Source organism: Primulina huaijiensis, chromosome 13 (assembly GCF_012295235.1).
Source record: "Primulina huaijiensis isolate GDHJ02 chromosome 13, ASM1229523v2, whole genome shotgun sequence".
Taxonomy (NCBI): Eukaryota; Viridiplantae; Streptophyta; class Magnoliopsida; order Lamiales; family Gesneriaceae; genus Primulina; species Primulina huaijiensis.
Genome location: NC_133318.1, coordinates 18,192,053 through 18,205,390, shown reverse-complemented (window position 1 = coordinate 18,205,390; position 13,338 = coordinate 18,192,053). Strand labels below are relative to the sequence as shown.

General features: G+C 34.3%; 2 protein-coding genes across 2 annotated transcripts; one reads left to right on the top strand and one right to left on the bottom strand.

Moving 5' to 3' along the window:
- Positions 1-127: 127 nt before the first annotated feature.
- LOC140991914 (IQ domain-containing protein IQM1-like) lies at positions 128-2,540 on the bottom strand. Its single transcript, XM_073462080.1, has 8 exons — positions 2,140-2,540; positions 1,933-2,047; positions 1,792-1,857; positions 1,507-1,595; positions 1,276-1,363; positions 946-1,176; positions 758-859; positions 128-653 (listed from the first exon to the last, which is right to left on the bottom strand). Exons 1-8 carry the CDS (start codon positions 2,493-2,495, stop codon positions 219-221), a joined length of 1,482 nt encoding a protein of 493 aa, XP_073318181.1. The 5' UTR covers positions 2,496-2,540; the 3' UTR covers positions 128-218.
- Positions 2,541-8,875: 6,335 nt separating this feature from the next.
- LOC140990916 (BTB/POZ domain and ankyrin repeat-containing protein NPR1-like) lies at positions 8,876-12,747 on the top strand. The gene is made up of 4 exons (XM_073460779.1): positions 8,876-9,539; positions 9,962-10,709; positions 11,488-11,688; positions 12,260-12,747. Exons 1-4 carry the CDS (start codon positions 8,988-8,990, stop codon positions 12,532-12,534), a joined length of 1,776 nt encoding a protein of 591 aa, XP_073316880.1. The 5' UTR covers positions 8,876-8,987; the 3' UTR covers positions 12,535-12,747.
- The last annotated feature ends 591 nt before the right edge of the window (positions 12,748-13,338 follow it).

Genomic DNA, 13,338 nt, shown 5'->3' with positions numbered 1-13,338 from the left:
CAATACGAATAAAACTTAACATAGTATTAGCCCAAGTTCTTGTATTAAGTTCATGGATGTTGTTCATGTACGAAACACTGTATTTTGCTAGTATACATTAAAGGAATGTGTATTTTGCCTCCAACTATGCAAAGAGCCATGTACATGATTGTACAAAAACAATAAAGATTTCAGTTAGTTCTCTACCGAAAGGTTAGATTATCAAGCCTATTAACGCATCAACTTTCCACCAAAACTAAGCTAACGGTAGCAGTAGGAGTCCTCGGACTTGGTAGCCCCATATACGCGACTCTCGGAGAGAGTCGGACCTTTGGACTAGGCCGAGGTGATGGGATTGGCCCGTAGTTATTGAGAAACCCATTAGCCACCCGAGGTGAAAGGTGAACTTGTTCAAGTGCTCGGAATTGTAACTCTGCCGGGTATTCCCTAACACATCCAATACGCGGTCCTGCCCCAATGCTCCATTTGCATGACATACGATTAGCCAAGCCATAAACCGGCTGATCTTTGTGATCGCTAATCGATATCTCTGGTTCCTTAGCTGGGACATCCTTGGTAGCTATATTAGCATCCTCTAACTGGTCTTGACTTGAGTCGAGTCTTGACATCAATTCGTCTCTACTAGGAGGACGATCATCGTCTGTCGCACATCTCTGGTTTGAGAAACATAGATAACGGCATGTATCAAAATGGAAGTTCAATTTGGATATTGAAATTATATATCTTTTTAAAGTTTTTAGTCGTTTGAAAGAATCACCTCCACGTTTGCGAGATCGACAGAATGGTCCTCAAGAAAGCTAATGAATTCCCTGAAGTTCTCCTCTGTTGGGAGATAGTGGCCACTGTATGGCAAGATAGCCTAGTAAAATTTGACGAATTGTTAGTCGGTCCGAGAAACAACCCGAGAATGAGTTCATTGCAACATTAGTTCGTGTTTTTTTTTACCTCAAGAACACCTCCATGAGCAACCAATCTTCCAGCGGCAGTGATGGCTCCACCAGCTAGGAAACTCGAGTGCTGGAATAGCCCTTTATGCTTTTGCCCGACATACAAAGTTCTTGTCGTGCTAAGAACAAAAATCCATTTTGAGCCCACAACGGTGTTGACCAGAACACCATTTTGTCTGTACACAAGCTTCCCGTTTTCGACCACGACCTCATATGCTTTTCTCTCTTTCTGTTGCATACATTTGAGGTAAGCATGTTATAAAAATCACCAAGCAAATGCTATGTATGTTGATGTAATATAAAAAATTCTAAGATGAAAAAGACTTACAGGTCCAAGATATTTGATGCATTGATGCTGTAAGTTGGTTCTTGAGCACTTTTCGAGATTTATTTCCTTCCCATCCCCGATATCCAACCTTCAAATACATAATGTAACAAACAACATAAGTGGAAGCACGTACGGCATAACAGACTTTCTATCAAGGAAATATATATGGTTTGGAGTTTTGATGTATTTAACTATTTAAGGTTGGTTTAAAAGGTTTCCATGAGTGCGCACCAGTAAAAGAATGGTTGTGCACTTTCACTTTTGAACCAGATGTTATAATACATATGCAAATTGTGCCCGTATCGATGTCGTGGATCAATCTACAGAAAATCAAGCCAAGGAAAAAAAAACAATGAGTTACAAGATCAAAAGCCTAGTTGAAAGTAAGAGATGTCATCCTCCCTGCTTTTAAATGATTCTATTGATGCACATATCTGTATGTACTTGGTAAAATTAAAGATTTTGTCCCACAAGTTACAAAAAATTCAAAGCACGTGAAAGGTTCCGGGGACCTACTGCTTCAAGCCAGTGCCTTAGAGCAAGTTTTTGAGCCTTTTCATGCTTACATAATCCCTTCCCGACCTGCAAGAAATCCAAAATTTAAATTGATCGATAAAAAAATACGGATACGAAACAAAATGGCTGTTGAAAATCGACCTTGGCAGCTCTGGTGCGCGCTCTTGCCCACCGTGAAACAGCAGTTTCAGGTTTCTCCGCGTCGAAGAACGACACCGAGCTCCGTTTAAGAGCTGTAAAATCCAAAGCCTTCCACCTACAAATGTTCGTGAATACCGGTTAATTTAAGCAGAAATAATTCAAGAAAATGATCCCAACAAGTAACAAAAAAGAGCTAAATAACCGAACCATAGCTCCTCCACAACAACTGCACAATCTGCTAAGTTTCTTCGAGTCCGGTAACTCTTGTAGACCTTTTGTAGTTTCACGGCAGCCGCGTCAAGCTCGCTAATGGGTCGTGGAGTAAACATGAAGGCGGGCTCGGGTAGAGAAGCAGCTGCGGAAACCAATTTACTCCCATGGCATACAGCATTTGCATTCGAGTCATAGTCAGATCCTGAATTTCGGAAATCTTGGACTAGATCCTTGAACGAGAGTGTGGTCTCGAGTACTACTTTTATGGGCTCGTGATTTCGAAAACTAAATGAATTCTTCCTACTCATACTATTCACGCTTTTTGCTAGGCTGTCGGTTCTCAAAGTCATCGTGATCTGCAGGTATATCGAGCCTCGGAGAAACAGATTAATAAAGATATTGCTGAAGATTTCAAGGTTCTCACCTGCAGAATTTGTTGTGATTCTTGGTATCAGTAACAGGATAAAATAAAAAATGCATGTGTATATGTAAAAACTCGAAAACTCTAGTTCATGACATCGGAAAACATCTTAAAATAAAATCCAAGAAACCCCATTGAATCTACAAAGAAATCAAAGTGCTTTTATTAATAAGTTATCATCACCTACCAGAAATCTAACAGAAAGAAAGAATCAGCCAGCTTGTTGCAAGTTCTGTACTTTTCGATAATATCATATATATGATCTTGTTGATGAGAAAAGTGTTATTTAAAAATGATCGCCACCATCTCGTTTATATATATACATACAAACATATATGTGCGTGTGTGTGCGGATCTTGAAAACTTTGAATACCTATAGCACGTGTAGATATGGACAGTAATGTGGTGTTTGACCCTGAAAGCTTTTTCTTGAAATGCATGGGAATGCACAAAAATTGTGATCGGTCTGGTTCAATGTTTTGTGCTGATTTGGAAGCACAAGTTGTCATTGATTCAAAGCTTGGTTTTTTTTTTTTGAATTATTTTTCTTCGGACAGGAAATCTAATTATACAAAGAAGACTTATGCATATAATTAATAATGTATGAAAAAATAAAAATCTGACACTACAGATAGGTGATGGTCAGAGAAGGCAAGCTTAATCAACACGCCCATAGAGAAAATCTTTCTTTGTCTTGTTTTGTTCTTGAGTTTGTTTTTTAAACAATTTAGAAGGTCAACTACCAATTTGTCATTTTTAAAATGGAGTAAGTCTCTTGTAAGATGGTCTCACGAATCTTTATCTGTGAGACGGGTCAACTCTACCGATATTCACAATAAAAAATAATATTCTTAGCATAAAAAGTAATACTTTTTCATGGATGATCAAAATAAGAGATCTGTCTCACAAAATATGACTCGTGAGATCGTCTCACACAAATTTTTGCCTTTAAAATAAAGTCTAAGGCAACGAAAACAGAAACATAAGTGTGTGTTGATGTCATCAGGGTCGGAAATTTACCAAAAAATATATTAAAAATTTTACGGCAGACAAAAAAGCAAATTTTAGAGCGAAAAATGAAAATAATATAATTATTTATAGTCTCAACGCGTGAGTGTCATAATAAAGTCATTTGTTAAGCTTTTCTCAATTGACAACATTTTGTAAATTTGAGCACGTTTATTATTATTGAAAATATACAATTGAAATTAAAATTTTGATATAAAAAAAATAAAACATTTTTCGTGGAAGTTGATTAATGTTTTAGCATAAGGTTGAATGCTCAATGCATGTTTAATTTCACCATTAAATTGTAAGAAAAAAGTTTTGTAAGTCAAATATTTAGAACACTTATTTGTCGTATTAGAAATCGTGAATCTTTTTATGACTTTTCGAGAGAGATTTCGCTGCATATAATATGGGATGGTTTTTGTCGACGCTTCTGAAAGTTTATTATAGATATTAGTTTGTAATTGACAATTTAAGTATTCCATTCTTTATATTTTTATGTGTACGTTTGATTCGTATGATAAGATAAAAAAGAATATATGATTTACGGATCATAATCAATATATATAACTAACATAGTAATGATATGTAGTTCTTGTCATTAATAGAACTTGAGTCAAATGTTAGATGAAACAATTGTGTATAATCAATTAACAACTCATTTTTTGACTAGACGAGGGTGGTCTTGCACGGTTGGCCTGGTCGGTTGAGAAATTGTCCACCGTGAGGCTGTCTCAACTTATTTTGACGGTTCTAAATATGACAATATAAAATACAATATATATTTTCAACTTTTTTTTAAAAAAAAAATAATTGACAATCTATTCATGATATCATCCTAAAATAATTGATACATGGAAGGTCTATGATTTGGAAGTGGCTACCCTTCAAAATTGCAACCTCTCTTTAATAATTTGGTCTGAATAGTTCAATAATACCATGAATTATTTGCTACAGAATTTGAATGTCAAGCATCAAGAAAAAGTCTATATCCTTCAAATATATATAATAAAATCACAAAAATATTGGGAGACGATCTAATGAGTTAATTTTGTGAGACGAGTCTTGTAATTAGGTCACTCATGAAAAAATATTACTTTTTATGTCAAAGATATTAATTTTTATTGTAAATATTAACAAAGTTGATCCGTATCACGAATAAAGATATGTGAGATAAAATAATCTTTCATCCTCATCTTATCGTAAATAATTATTCACATATGTATATTCAGTTTAGACTTGAATATGGTTCATTTGAACTATGAATCAAGATCAAAATCATCTTCCACGAACCAAATCATATATTATTGGCACAAAAATTCAAATTATATCAAACCATGAATTTGGTTCGGTATAGTTTGGATGATTAATTTTAAATTTTGACTTTAGTGAATTAGTGCATAAGATATTGTAATTTTGAAAAAAGTAATTAACAAATGATATTTGATAGAATTTGAGTGAAGATTATATTTGATCGTTGACTAGAATGATTATAAGCACAATAAAATAAATTATAACTGTAGGGACTCGGACGCTAATCATCTTCTTAATCGTCATTGAGATAATTGGATCAATGTAATTAATCTGGGTTTACATTTTTTTATATAGTGCGGAACGTAATGGAATCAAACTCATATACATATCAGTATGAGAGTATAAATCTGATACAACATACAAACATCTCAAAAATGTCAAGTGTCAAAACCCTATATACATCAAAGTCCGAAGTCTCCACTCTAATCACGATCTCTCCTCATTTCCTGGACCATGATCCTGTCCCACCTGTTGTCATGTACACATACAAACAAGACAACAGCCGGATAACTCCGGTGAGAATATAATCCCAGTATAAATCAACGGACATGCGATAATATAATCAATATAAAAGCATGCAGTAAATATCAGAAATAAATGTCAAATCTGAAACATGAATCCATATAAAACTGTAAATAAACTCGTGACTCCACGTCTCAGACTAGACTCAATCCTAGTCTAGGGATCCCGGTTTCCAGATGATGGCATTCCATATCGAAAATATCCGTGATAGAAGAAACTCCAATTCTAATCAACATCGATATAACCAAACATCCAGTGTCTTGACCTATCCGTCACAGACCTTGGCACTTTCGCTAATACACTATCCTGTAACAGAGTGCAATGTGCCAATGACGATTCCATCACTATCCGGCACTTCTGTCACAAGATTACTCGTCTAATACTCGCCTATAACATGCTTCCTATAAATCAATAGAAACAAGCATATCAATTCAAATCAAGGCATCTAATAACAATCAATATGTGATTTAGGGAAACTCAAGTATGTCCTACTCAAGTCGATCTCCCAATACCACATTGACTTATACCTTTCGTTTGTAGTCTCGGTCTGCAGAAACGGAAGTTCTGAACTCAAGATTATCTCTGTAAATCTGAAAGGACATATCGAGAATAATAATATCAACCTTCCATTCTCAATTCAATACTGAATCTGATTAATCTGAATTTAATTCAAATCATCGGCATAACGGCACAATCTCAATATCCCCGTAAATATCATATCAACAAATATCAATTACAAATCATAACCCATATCCGATACAATCTGTAATCAATCAATAATCCAAGTATGTCCGATTTCAATCGATATAATCAGAAAATCATAGCAATTCCATAATCAACTTGTTCTTCGATCTGACTTCGATTATACAATGTTTAGTATTCCCAGAACACATAATAATGATCAAATAATAATTTCTCCAATATCATAATTTCAAATGATAACAGAACTCCATAAAACTTACGTCCAGTTGTAGCTGTTGAAAAGAGGATCATAGCACTGTGCTCGGATTCAAAATCGGATCATCGGTACTTGCAAAATTAAATTTCTAGTATCAAATGAAGCTTGAGGAATTCTTTCTCGGGAACTCTCGGTTCCTTGCTGAAGATTTGAAGGAAATGAAGAATTTTAACGTTTTATATGCATGATGTGACAAGTGTCACACTCAACTTTCCATAATTGCAATTTAGTCCCTCAACTTTTCACTATTTGCAAATCGACCCCCGCTCAATCTTTTAATTCAATTTCAATCCTAATTAATTACAAAAACTGTGTAATCTAATTCATCATTCCAAAAATTCATAAATTAAATAATCTCGGATTAAAATGATATAATCTCGGGCCTTACAATAACACTTGTGCGATTTACATAATTTTGCGAATTATACAAAACTTAAACTTTTAGGATTATGATTATGTTTATTCGAGTTAAAATTTGTAATTAACAAAATATCGATATAATTAGACTGTTTAAAAATTCCGCTAATAACATGAAACAATCTAAAAATCAAATAAAATATTTTTATATCCCAAAAAATCTCACTAAATAAAAAAAAAACCAATTTTTTGTATATTATTGTAATCAATTTGGTTCGGTTTATTTTTAAATTAAATTCTGAACCAAATCAATTTTTTTGTTTGGTTAATACTTTGTATCTGAGTACTTCATTTAATTTCCTCTCTAGTATTGGGCTTTGGTGCATCGAAACATATAAATGTTGACTAATCTAACCCAAATGTATCTTGTCTTTACCACGGATCATTTTTTTTTATTAACAATAATTGTAGTTTTGCCAATATCTACAGGTTCATTAATTTTCTTTCTTCCACATATAGGAAATCGACTAATCCGTTGGTATACTACTACGTGCATATGTATTTTAGAACTTCTTATAACGATTTATGCATTCTGTTATCATTTTCAATTGGATGATCCATTAATTCAACTTGTGGAGGATTTCCAATTAAAACTAATCTAAAGTATGATTGACTAAAACCGTTTCAGATCATGTAGTTTCTTTTGGTTTTATAGTTTGGTTCGATTTCAGAACACTCATGTTATAAATTGTTTCCTTGAGATTGGATTAAAAGTTGTACCATTTTGGCAAGAAAAAATATAAATATATAATCTAAATTCTATAAATTATATAAAAAAAAACCATATACAATAATGCTAGCTAGCTTGTCGTATAGGAGATTGTTTATAAAATATTATTGACTATCTCAGTAACAATAGATAATGCAGAACGAATTTTCTCAAAGTTAAAGTTCATCAAAAAAATTTCCCCGCTCAACCACATCACAAAAAATATTGAATTGGTTGGCTATGCTATCAAATGAAAAAAATTACTAAACAACGTTACGTACTGGATTAATATTATTATACTTAAAACATAAGATACATTTTTTAGTGATCATTTTGAGCATGTTTGATCTTATTATTTTATTGTATATTTTGATTGTTGTGCATTGTTTGATTGTAATGTATTAATTAATTCCAAAAAGTTGTTCTGGATCTAAAAAAATATAAACGAACATAATGATTTAGTGACATTTTTTTTTAAAGTTAGATTAATGTCCAAAAATTATTAGAATCGACCCAGCATGCTCCATATCCATTCTCACCAGCTCGAACAAAATTTCATTTGCATTGCATGTGCTGAATAGTCTGTCTTTTATATACAAAGTTAGTAGCCCTTACTTACCATCTTTTGGTATCCTTGGTGTTTTTTTCTCAATAGTACTAATTCGAAAACTCTTAACCCAAGTCTTTTTTTTTTTCGAATTGAACTGTGTCGGATTGGTGAATCGTATCTGATTTTGACATCTTTAATCGAGGGTATTTCGATGATGGTTGTGAGAGACTTAGGTGGATATATTATCACTAACCTCAAGTAGTCGAGTGGGGGCTGACATGTGCTATATTATACTAACTAGCTAATGTATAGTTCATTTCTAGACATATAACTCCTAATAAATAATCATACAAATATCTAGTTAATTATATAATTACCAAACAAAATCTATCTAATATATGATTTTTTTTGTCTATTTCTTTTTTGATAGTGATCGATTTATATTTAGAACGAAAAACAATATTTCAATTAAAAAAATAATATTTTTAATATAAAAATTATATTATTTTATAGATTGAATCAAATCGAATAATAAATTTATTATATAAAATGAACGCTTTAAAAATCTAAAATTTTTGTATAAACAAAATTAAGATTTTGCGAAATGTCTGTGTGAGATCAGGTGTTTCAACTTTCAAATGGGACCAGTACATCAGTTGCCAAACACCTCTCTCTCTGTATCTCAAGAAATTGGGTTTCACAGCCGTCTATTTTTTTTTTTTCTCGATATTTTTTTAGTACCACATTTCTATATAAAATATATCGCATTTCTACATAAAATGTATCACATTTTGTATGACATAGTACCACAATTTTGTGANATATATTACGTATGTTTTACTGTGTAATTCTTCATGTGCTATAATATAAGTCGGTTTGATCCAGGGCTTCAATTTTGTGAAGATTAAGGGCTGATTCATTTGTATACTGTGATTCGCCTTCAATGCGCAGTCGAATCGCGTTTTCGGATTCCAATGACGTCAGCGGTGGGAGCTGCGGCACCTGCTGCGCCGCCACCACCACCTCCACCGAGTCATCGCTGTCTCCGCCGCGTGTTCTTCCCCCGGATGTTGCAGCACTTAAGCGTCTTTCCGACACGCTAGAATCGATCTGCTTCCACACGTCATCGCAGCCGGACTTTGACTTTTTTGCGGACGCGAGGTTAATCGCTGCATCTGGCAGGGAAATCCCCGTCCACCGGTGTATATTGGCTGCTAGGAGTCTGTTTTTCAAGAATTTGTTTGTGGATAGGGAGAGAAATGCGAAATTGAACCTCAAGGAGGTGATGAAGGAGTATGATGTGGGATACGATGCGTTAGTGACGGTGCTCGCCTATGTTTACAGTGGAAAAGTTCGGACTCCGCCCAAGGATGTGTGCGTGTGTATGGATGACGAGTGCTCCCATTTGGCTTGCAGGCCTGCAGTGGCGTACATGGTGAATGTTTTGTATGCATCCTTCGTTTTTCATATTAAAGAGTTAGTTGACAGGTTCCAGGTATTGATACGGTTTCCTGTAGTTAATCCTTTTTCTCTATCAAGGAGATTGTTTTATTTTTTTTGAATCGTCACGTTATTCATATTCATAATGTTTGTGAGTGACCTATTTGGTTTCGAGTCTAAGGTTGATGTTGTCATGACATTGGATTTATGTTTTCAAGCTTCGTGCAATATTTTGACTTTGCTAAATGTTGAAAAGTATGGTTGTTTTGTAGCAACATACACAAATTTTATTTCGTACTTGTGTTTTTGTCCTTTGGACATTTGAGGTCGCATGCGGTTACTCTTTTGAAATTTGAGCACAGACTGCTCAGGACCGTTGATTACTGAATTTGCTCCTGCACTGTTCTTTTAGTTGGATACCTGGGTGTCATGCATTGTTCATAAGTTTATTGTGTCCAATCATGTGTATCCTTTCAGGGGAACCTGATGGATATTATTGACAAGGCTGAGGCAGATGATGTGTTGATGGTTATATCCATTGCGAGCTTGTGTGGCACAGCTTGTGAGAGTTTGCTTGTGAGGTCCATTAAGAATATTGTCAAGTCTGATGTTGATGTCATTACTCTTGAGAGAGCATTGGCTCCTCACCTTGTGAAAAAGATAAATGACTCACGCATGGAGCTTGGCCTACAATCACCCAAGGACAACGGTTTCCGTGATAAAAATATTAAGAGAATACATAGAGCTTTGGAGTCCGATGATGTTGAGTTAGTTAGAATGCTACTTAAGGAAGGGCATACCAATTTAGACGACGCGTGTGCTCTCCATTTTGCTGTTGCTTATTGCGATGCTAAAACCACCACGGAACTTCTTGACCTGGCAATCGCTGACATAAACCACAGGAATCTGAGGGGATACACTGTGCTTCATGTCGCTGCAATCAGAAAAGAGCCCAACATCATTGTGTCTCTGTTAACTAAGGGAGCTAGGCCATCTGATCTTACTTCAGATGGCAGGAAAGCCCTTCAGATCTCAAGGAGACTTACAAAGGCTGTTGATTTTAAAAAAAGTACCGAGGAAGGGAAAGCCACTCCAAAGGATCGGTTATGTATAGAGATTTTGGAACAAGCAGAGAGAAGAGATCCCCTATTAGGAGAAGCTGCAATGTCTCTAGCTATGGCCGGTGATGATTTGCGCAAGAAGTTATTATATCTTGAGAATAGAGGTAAATCTTTCCGGCATTTTTCATTCTGTTTAGTCTTAAGAGTTGTTGCATGCTTTCGACACTTGTCTTTTAACTTCTCTTTTGAACAATGTAAAAATTAGTTCTGCAATCTTTGTTGCTCTAAAATCACTTTCACATTCAGTCAGTCTCTTGAACTAAATGGTTCAGGCACAGAGTTTAACTGGTGTGACTAGGAAAAATTATTTATTTCCACACAGGTTTCAGTTGAAAAACTATAGGAAGTTGGGGCATATGAAACTGGTCTGAAGAAGAAGTAATTCATTTGAAGTATGATGCGTTGGGTCTCAAAAATATGCAAATGGAATATTATCTATTTTATTGGTTTTCTTCTTCTTTTTCCTCAGAAATGATATTTTCTTCACAAGGCAGACTCAGTGCTTGAAGTGTGCCTGTCATTCATTCTCCTTTAAAATAGTTTCAGTAAGCAGAACTTCTTGAAGTGAGGCATAATTCAATTTTTAAAGCATATCATAACATTCACGAAATGCTTAGAAGGAAAATTTGGAGCATATCTTATCTAATTTTACCTTCTCTTTTGCGACCAATCAGCATTTATGCTTAGAATGCCTTGAGATTGGCTGATCTGGTTCCAAATTCATCAAATAATGAGAGATACTTTGGTAGAATCTTCAACACTTGCTTCGTTTGTTGAAATGTAGACGAGCTATTTATAGTTTGTCCATGTGGGGACTTTCAAAGGTTTAAAACAATTGTCTACAACATCGTGGTTGAATTTTACTGGTTTTTTACCTTTCAGTTGCAATGGCCAAACTTCTATTTCCCAGGGAAGCTAAAGTTGCCATGGATATTGCTCAAGTAGATGGAACTGACAACTTCCTTTTAACTGGTATGAACGAGAATATGACTGATGCCCAGAGAACATGTGTTGACTTAAATGAGTCACCTTTCAAGATCAAAGAAGAGCATTTGAATAGGTTGAGAACCCTCTCAAAAACTGGTACAGAAGCTTTTTGTGTTTACTTGTCTTTTGGCCCTATTTCTTGTTTCACTGGGTGTGAGTGTATTAAAAAGTTTTCCTAGTATTAAGAACGTTCCTGCAAAAGTTTATTTACTTGAAAAGCATTAGGCCATATCCTCATTTACCGGAAATCAGAACAAATATTATCTACTTAGAACACGCAAGTGCATTGGAATAGTTGACTGAATTCGTTATACAGTCAGATATTAGAGACAGGGACCTGCTGAAATCAAGTTTTCTAGAGTCACAGCATTTGTATGCGATCAAGTGTTCATCTTATCATCCACATCCTCTATACGCTCGACTGACACAAATGTATTTGACGCCAATTTTTCAAATGTAATAACTGCTAGTGCACAAAGTCTTCATCTTACTCTATTTCACATTCCATTTTGATTACTTAGATGGTAAAATTCTTAGGCTTGCATTAAATTATCATTAAAAGTTCTTCACTGGGTCTACCGTAACATGATAATGGAATTGGTGTTACATTAGCAAGTTTTGCTTTTAATTGTATTTGTCTGACAACTTATTTTTGTTGTGATGACAGTGGAACTAGGGAAACGCTTCTTCCCTCGTTGTTCTGCCATACTAAACAAGATTATGGACGGGGACGATTATCCCGAGATAGCTAAGCTGCAGATTGATTCTCACGAAGAGTGCCCTTCCAAAAAGCAAAGGCGGATGGAAATTAAAGAAGATTTTAGCAAGGCATTTACAGAAGATAAAGAAGAAATTGACAGTACAATCAACTTTTCATCATCTTCGTCATCGTCATCTATTGGATTGACGAAACCTAATGGTAAACTTACATTTAGAATCTAAATTTCAGGAAATTGATTGGGAGAATTGTATTTTACAAGAATTGTATACATCAGTTTTCCAACTCTTTTTTACAGGTGTACCATAGTTTTGTAACTTGGCTAATTTACATGAATATGAACGATTACATTTATTGTGTTGTAATGAATATTGGGAAAATAAAGAAGCTGTAGGTTCTGTGTTATATCCCATTTGTTTGAAATATTTTTGGTTGAATGGATGGATGCCTTTATTAAATGAATTAGTAAGCTTGAAGAGTTTTGCTCCACAAAATATTTTCTATTTAACTTGGCAACGTGCTAATTTTAGATTATACCAGATGAAATATATTAATAGAATACAGGTTTTTACAATCAAAGAAAATTGGATGGAGTCGGGTTATATATTCGTCGCACAAAATTGGGTGGATCAGGTAGGATATATGATTCCTATAATACAAATTTGTATTACAATTAAGTAATATTTTTTCATAAGATGGATCAGATCATGTATCGATTTCACAAAATTGGGCTGTGAAACGGTCTCGTATGAATTTTATGTTATATAAAATAGATTGTGTTATAAATCATCTGAGTGTGTTGTGATTAATCTAAATAAATATGGATTTTTATATATTTTATTTATAGATATGGAGAAAAAAATATTAAATTTATAGCTAATATATCTACTACAATATTTTAAGAAGATGTTTGATAGAAGAGAATGAGGTGAGAATGAAATGAATGTTCTCATCTCATTTCTTATACATATGATTCGTATGACATTGAAATGAGAATGTTCATTTCAATGAAAATAATCATTCTCATA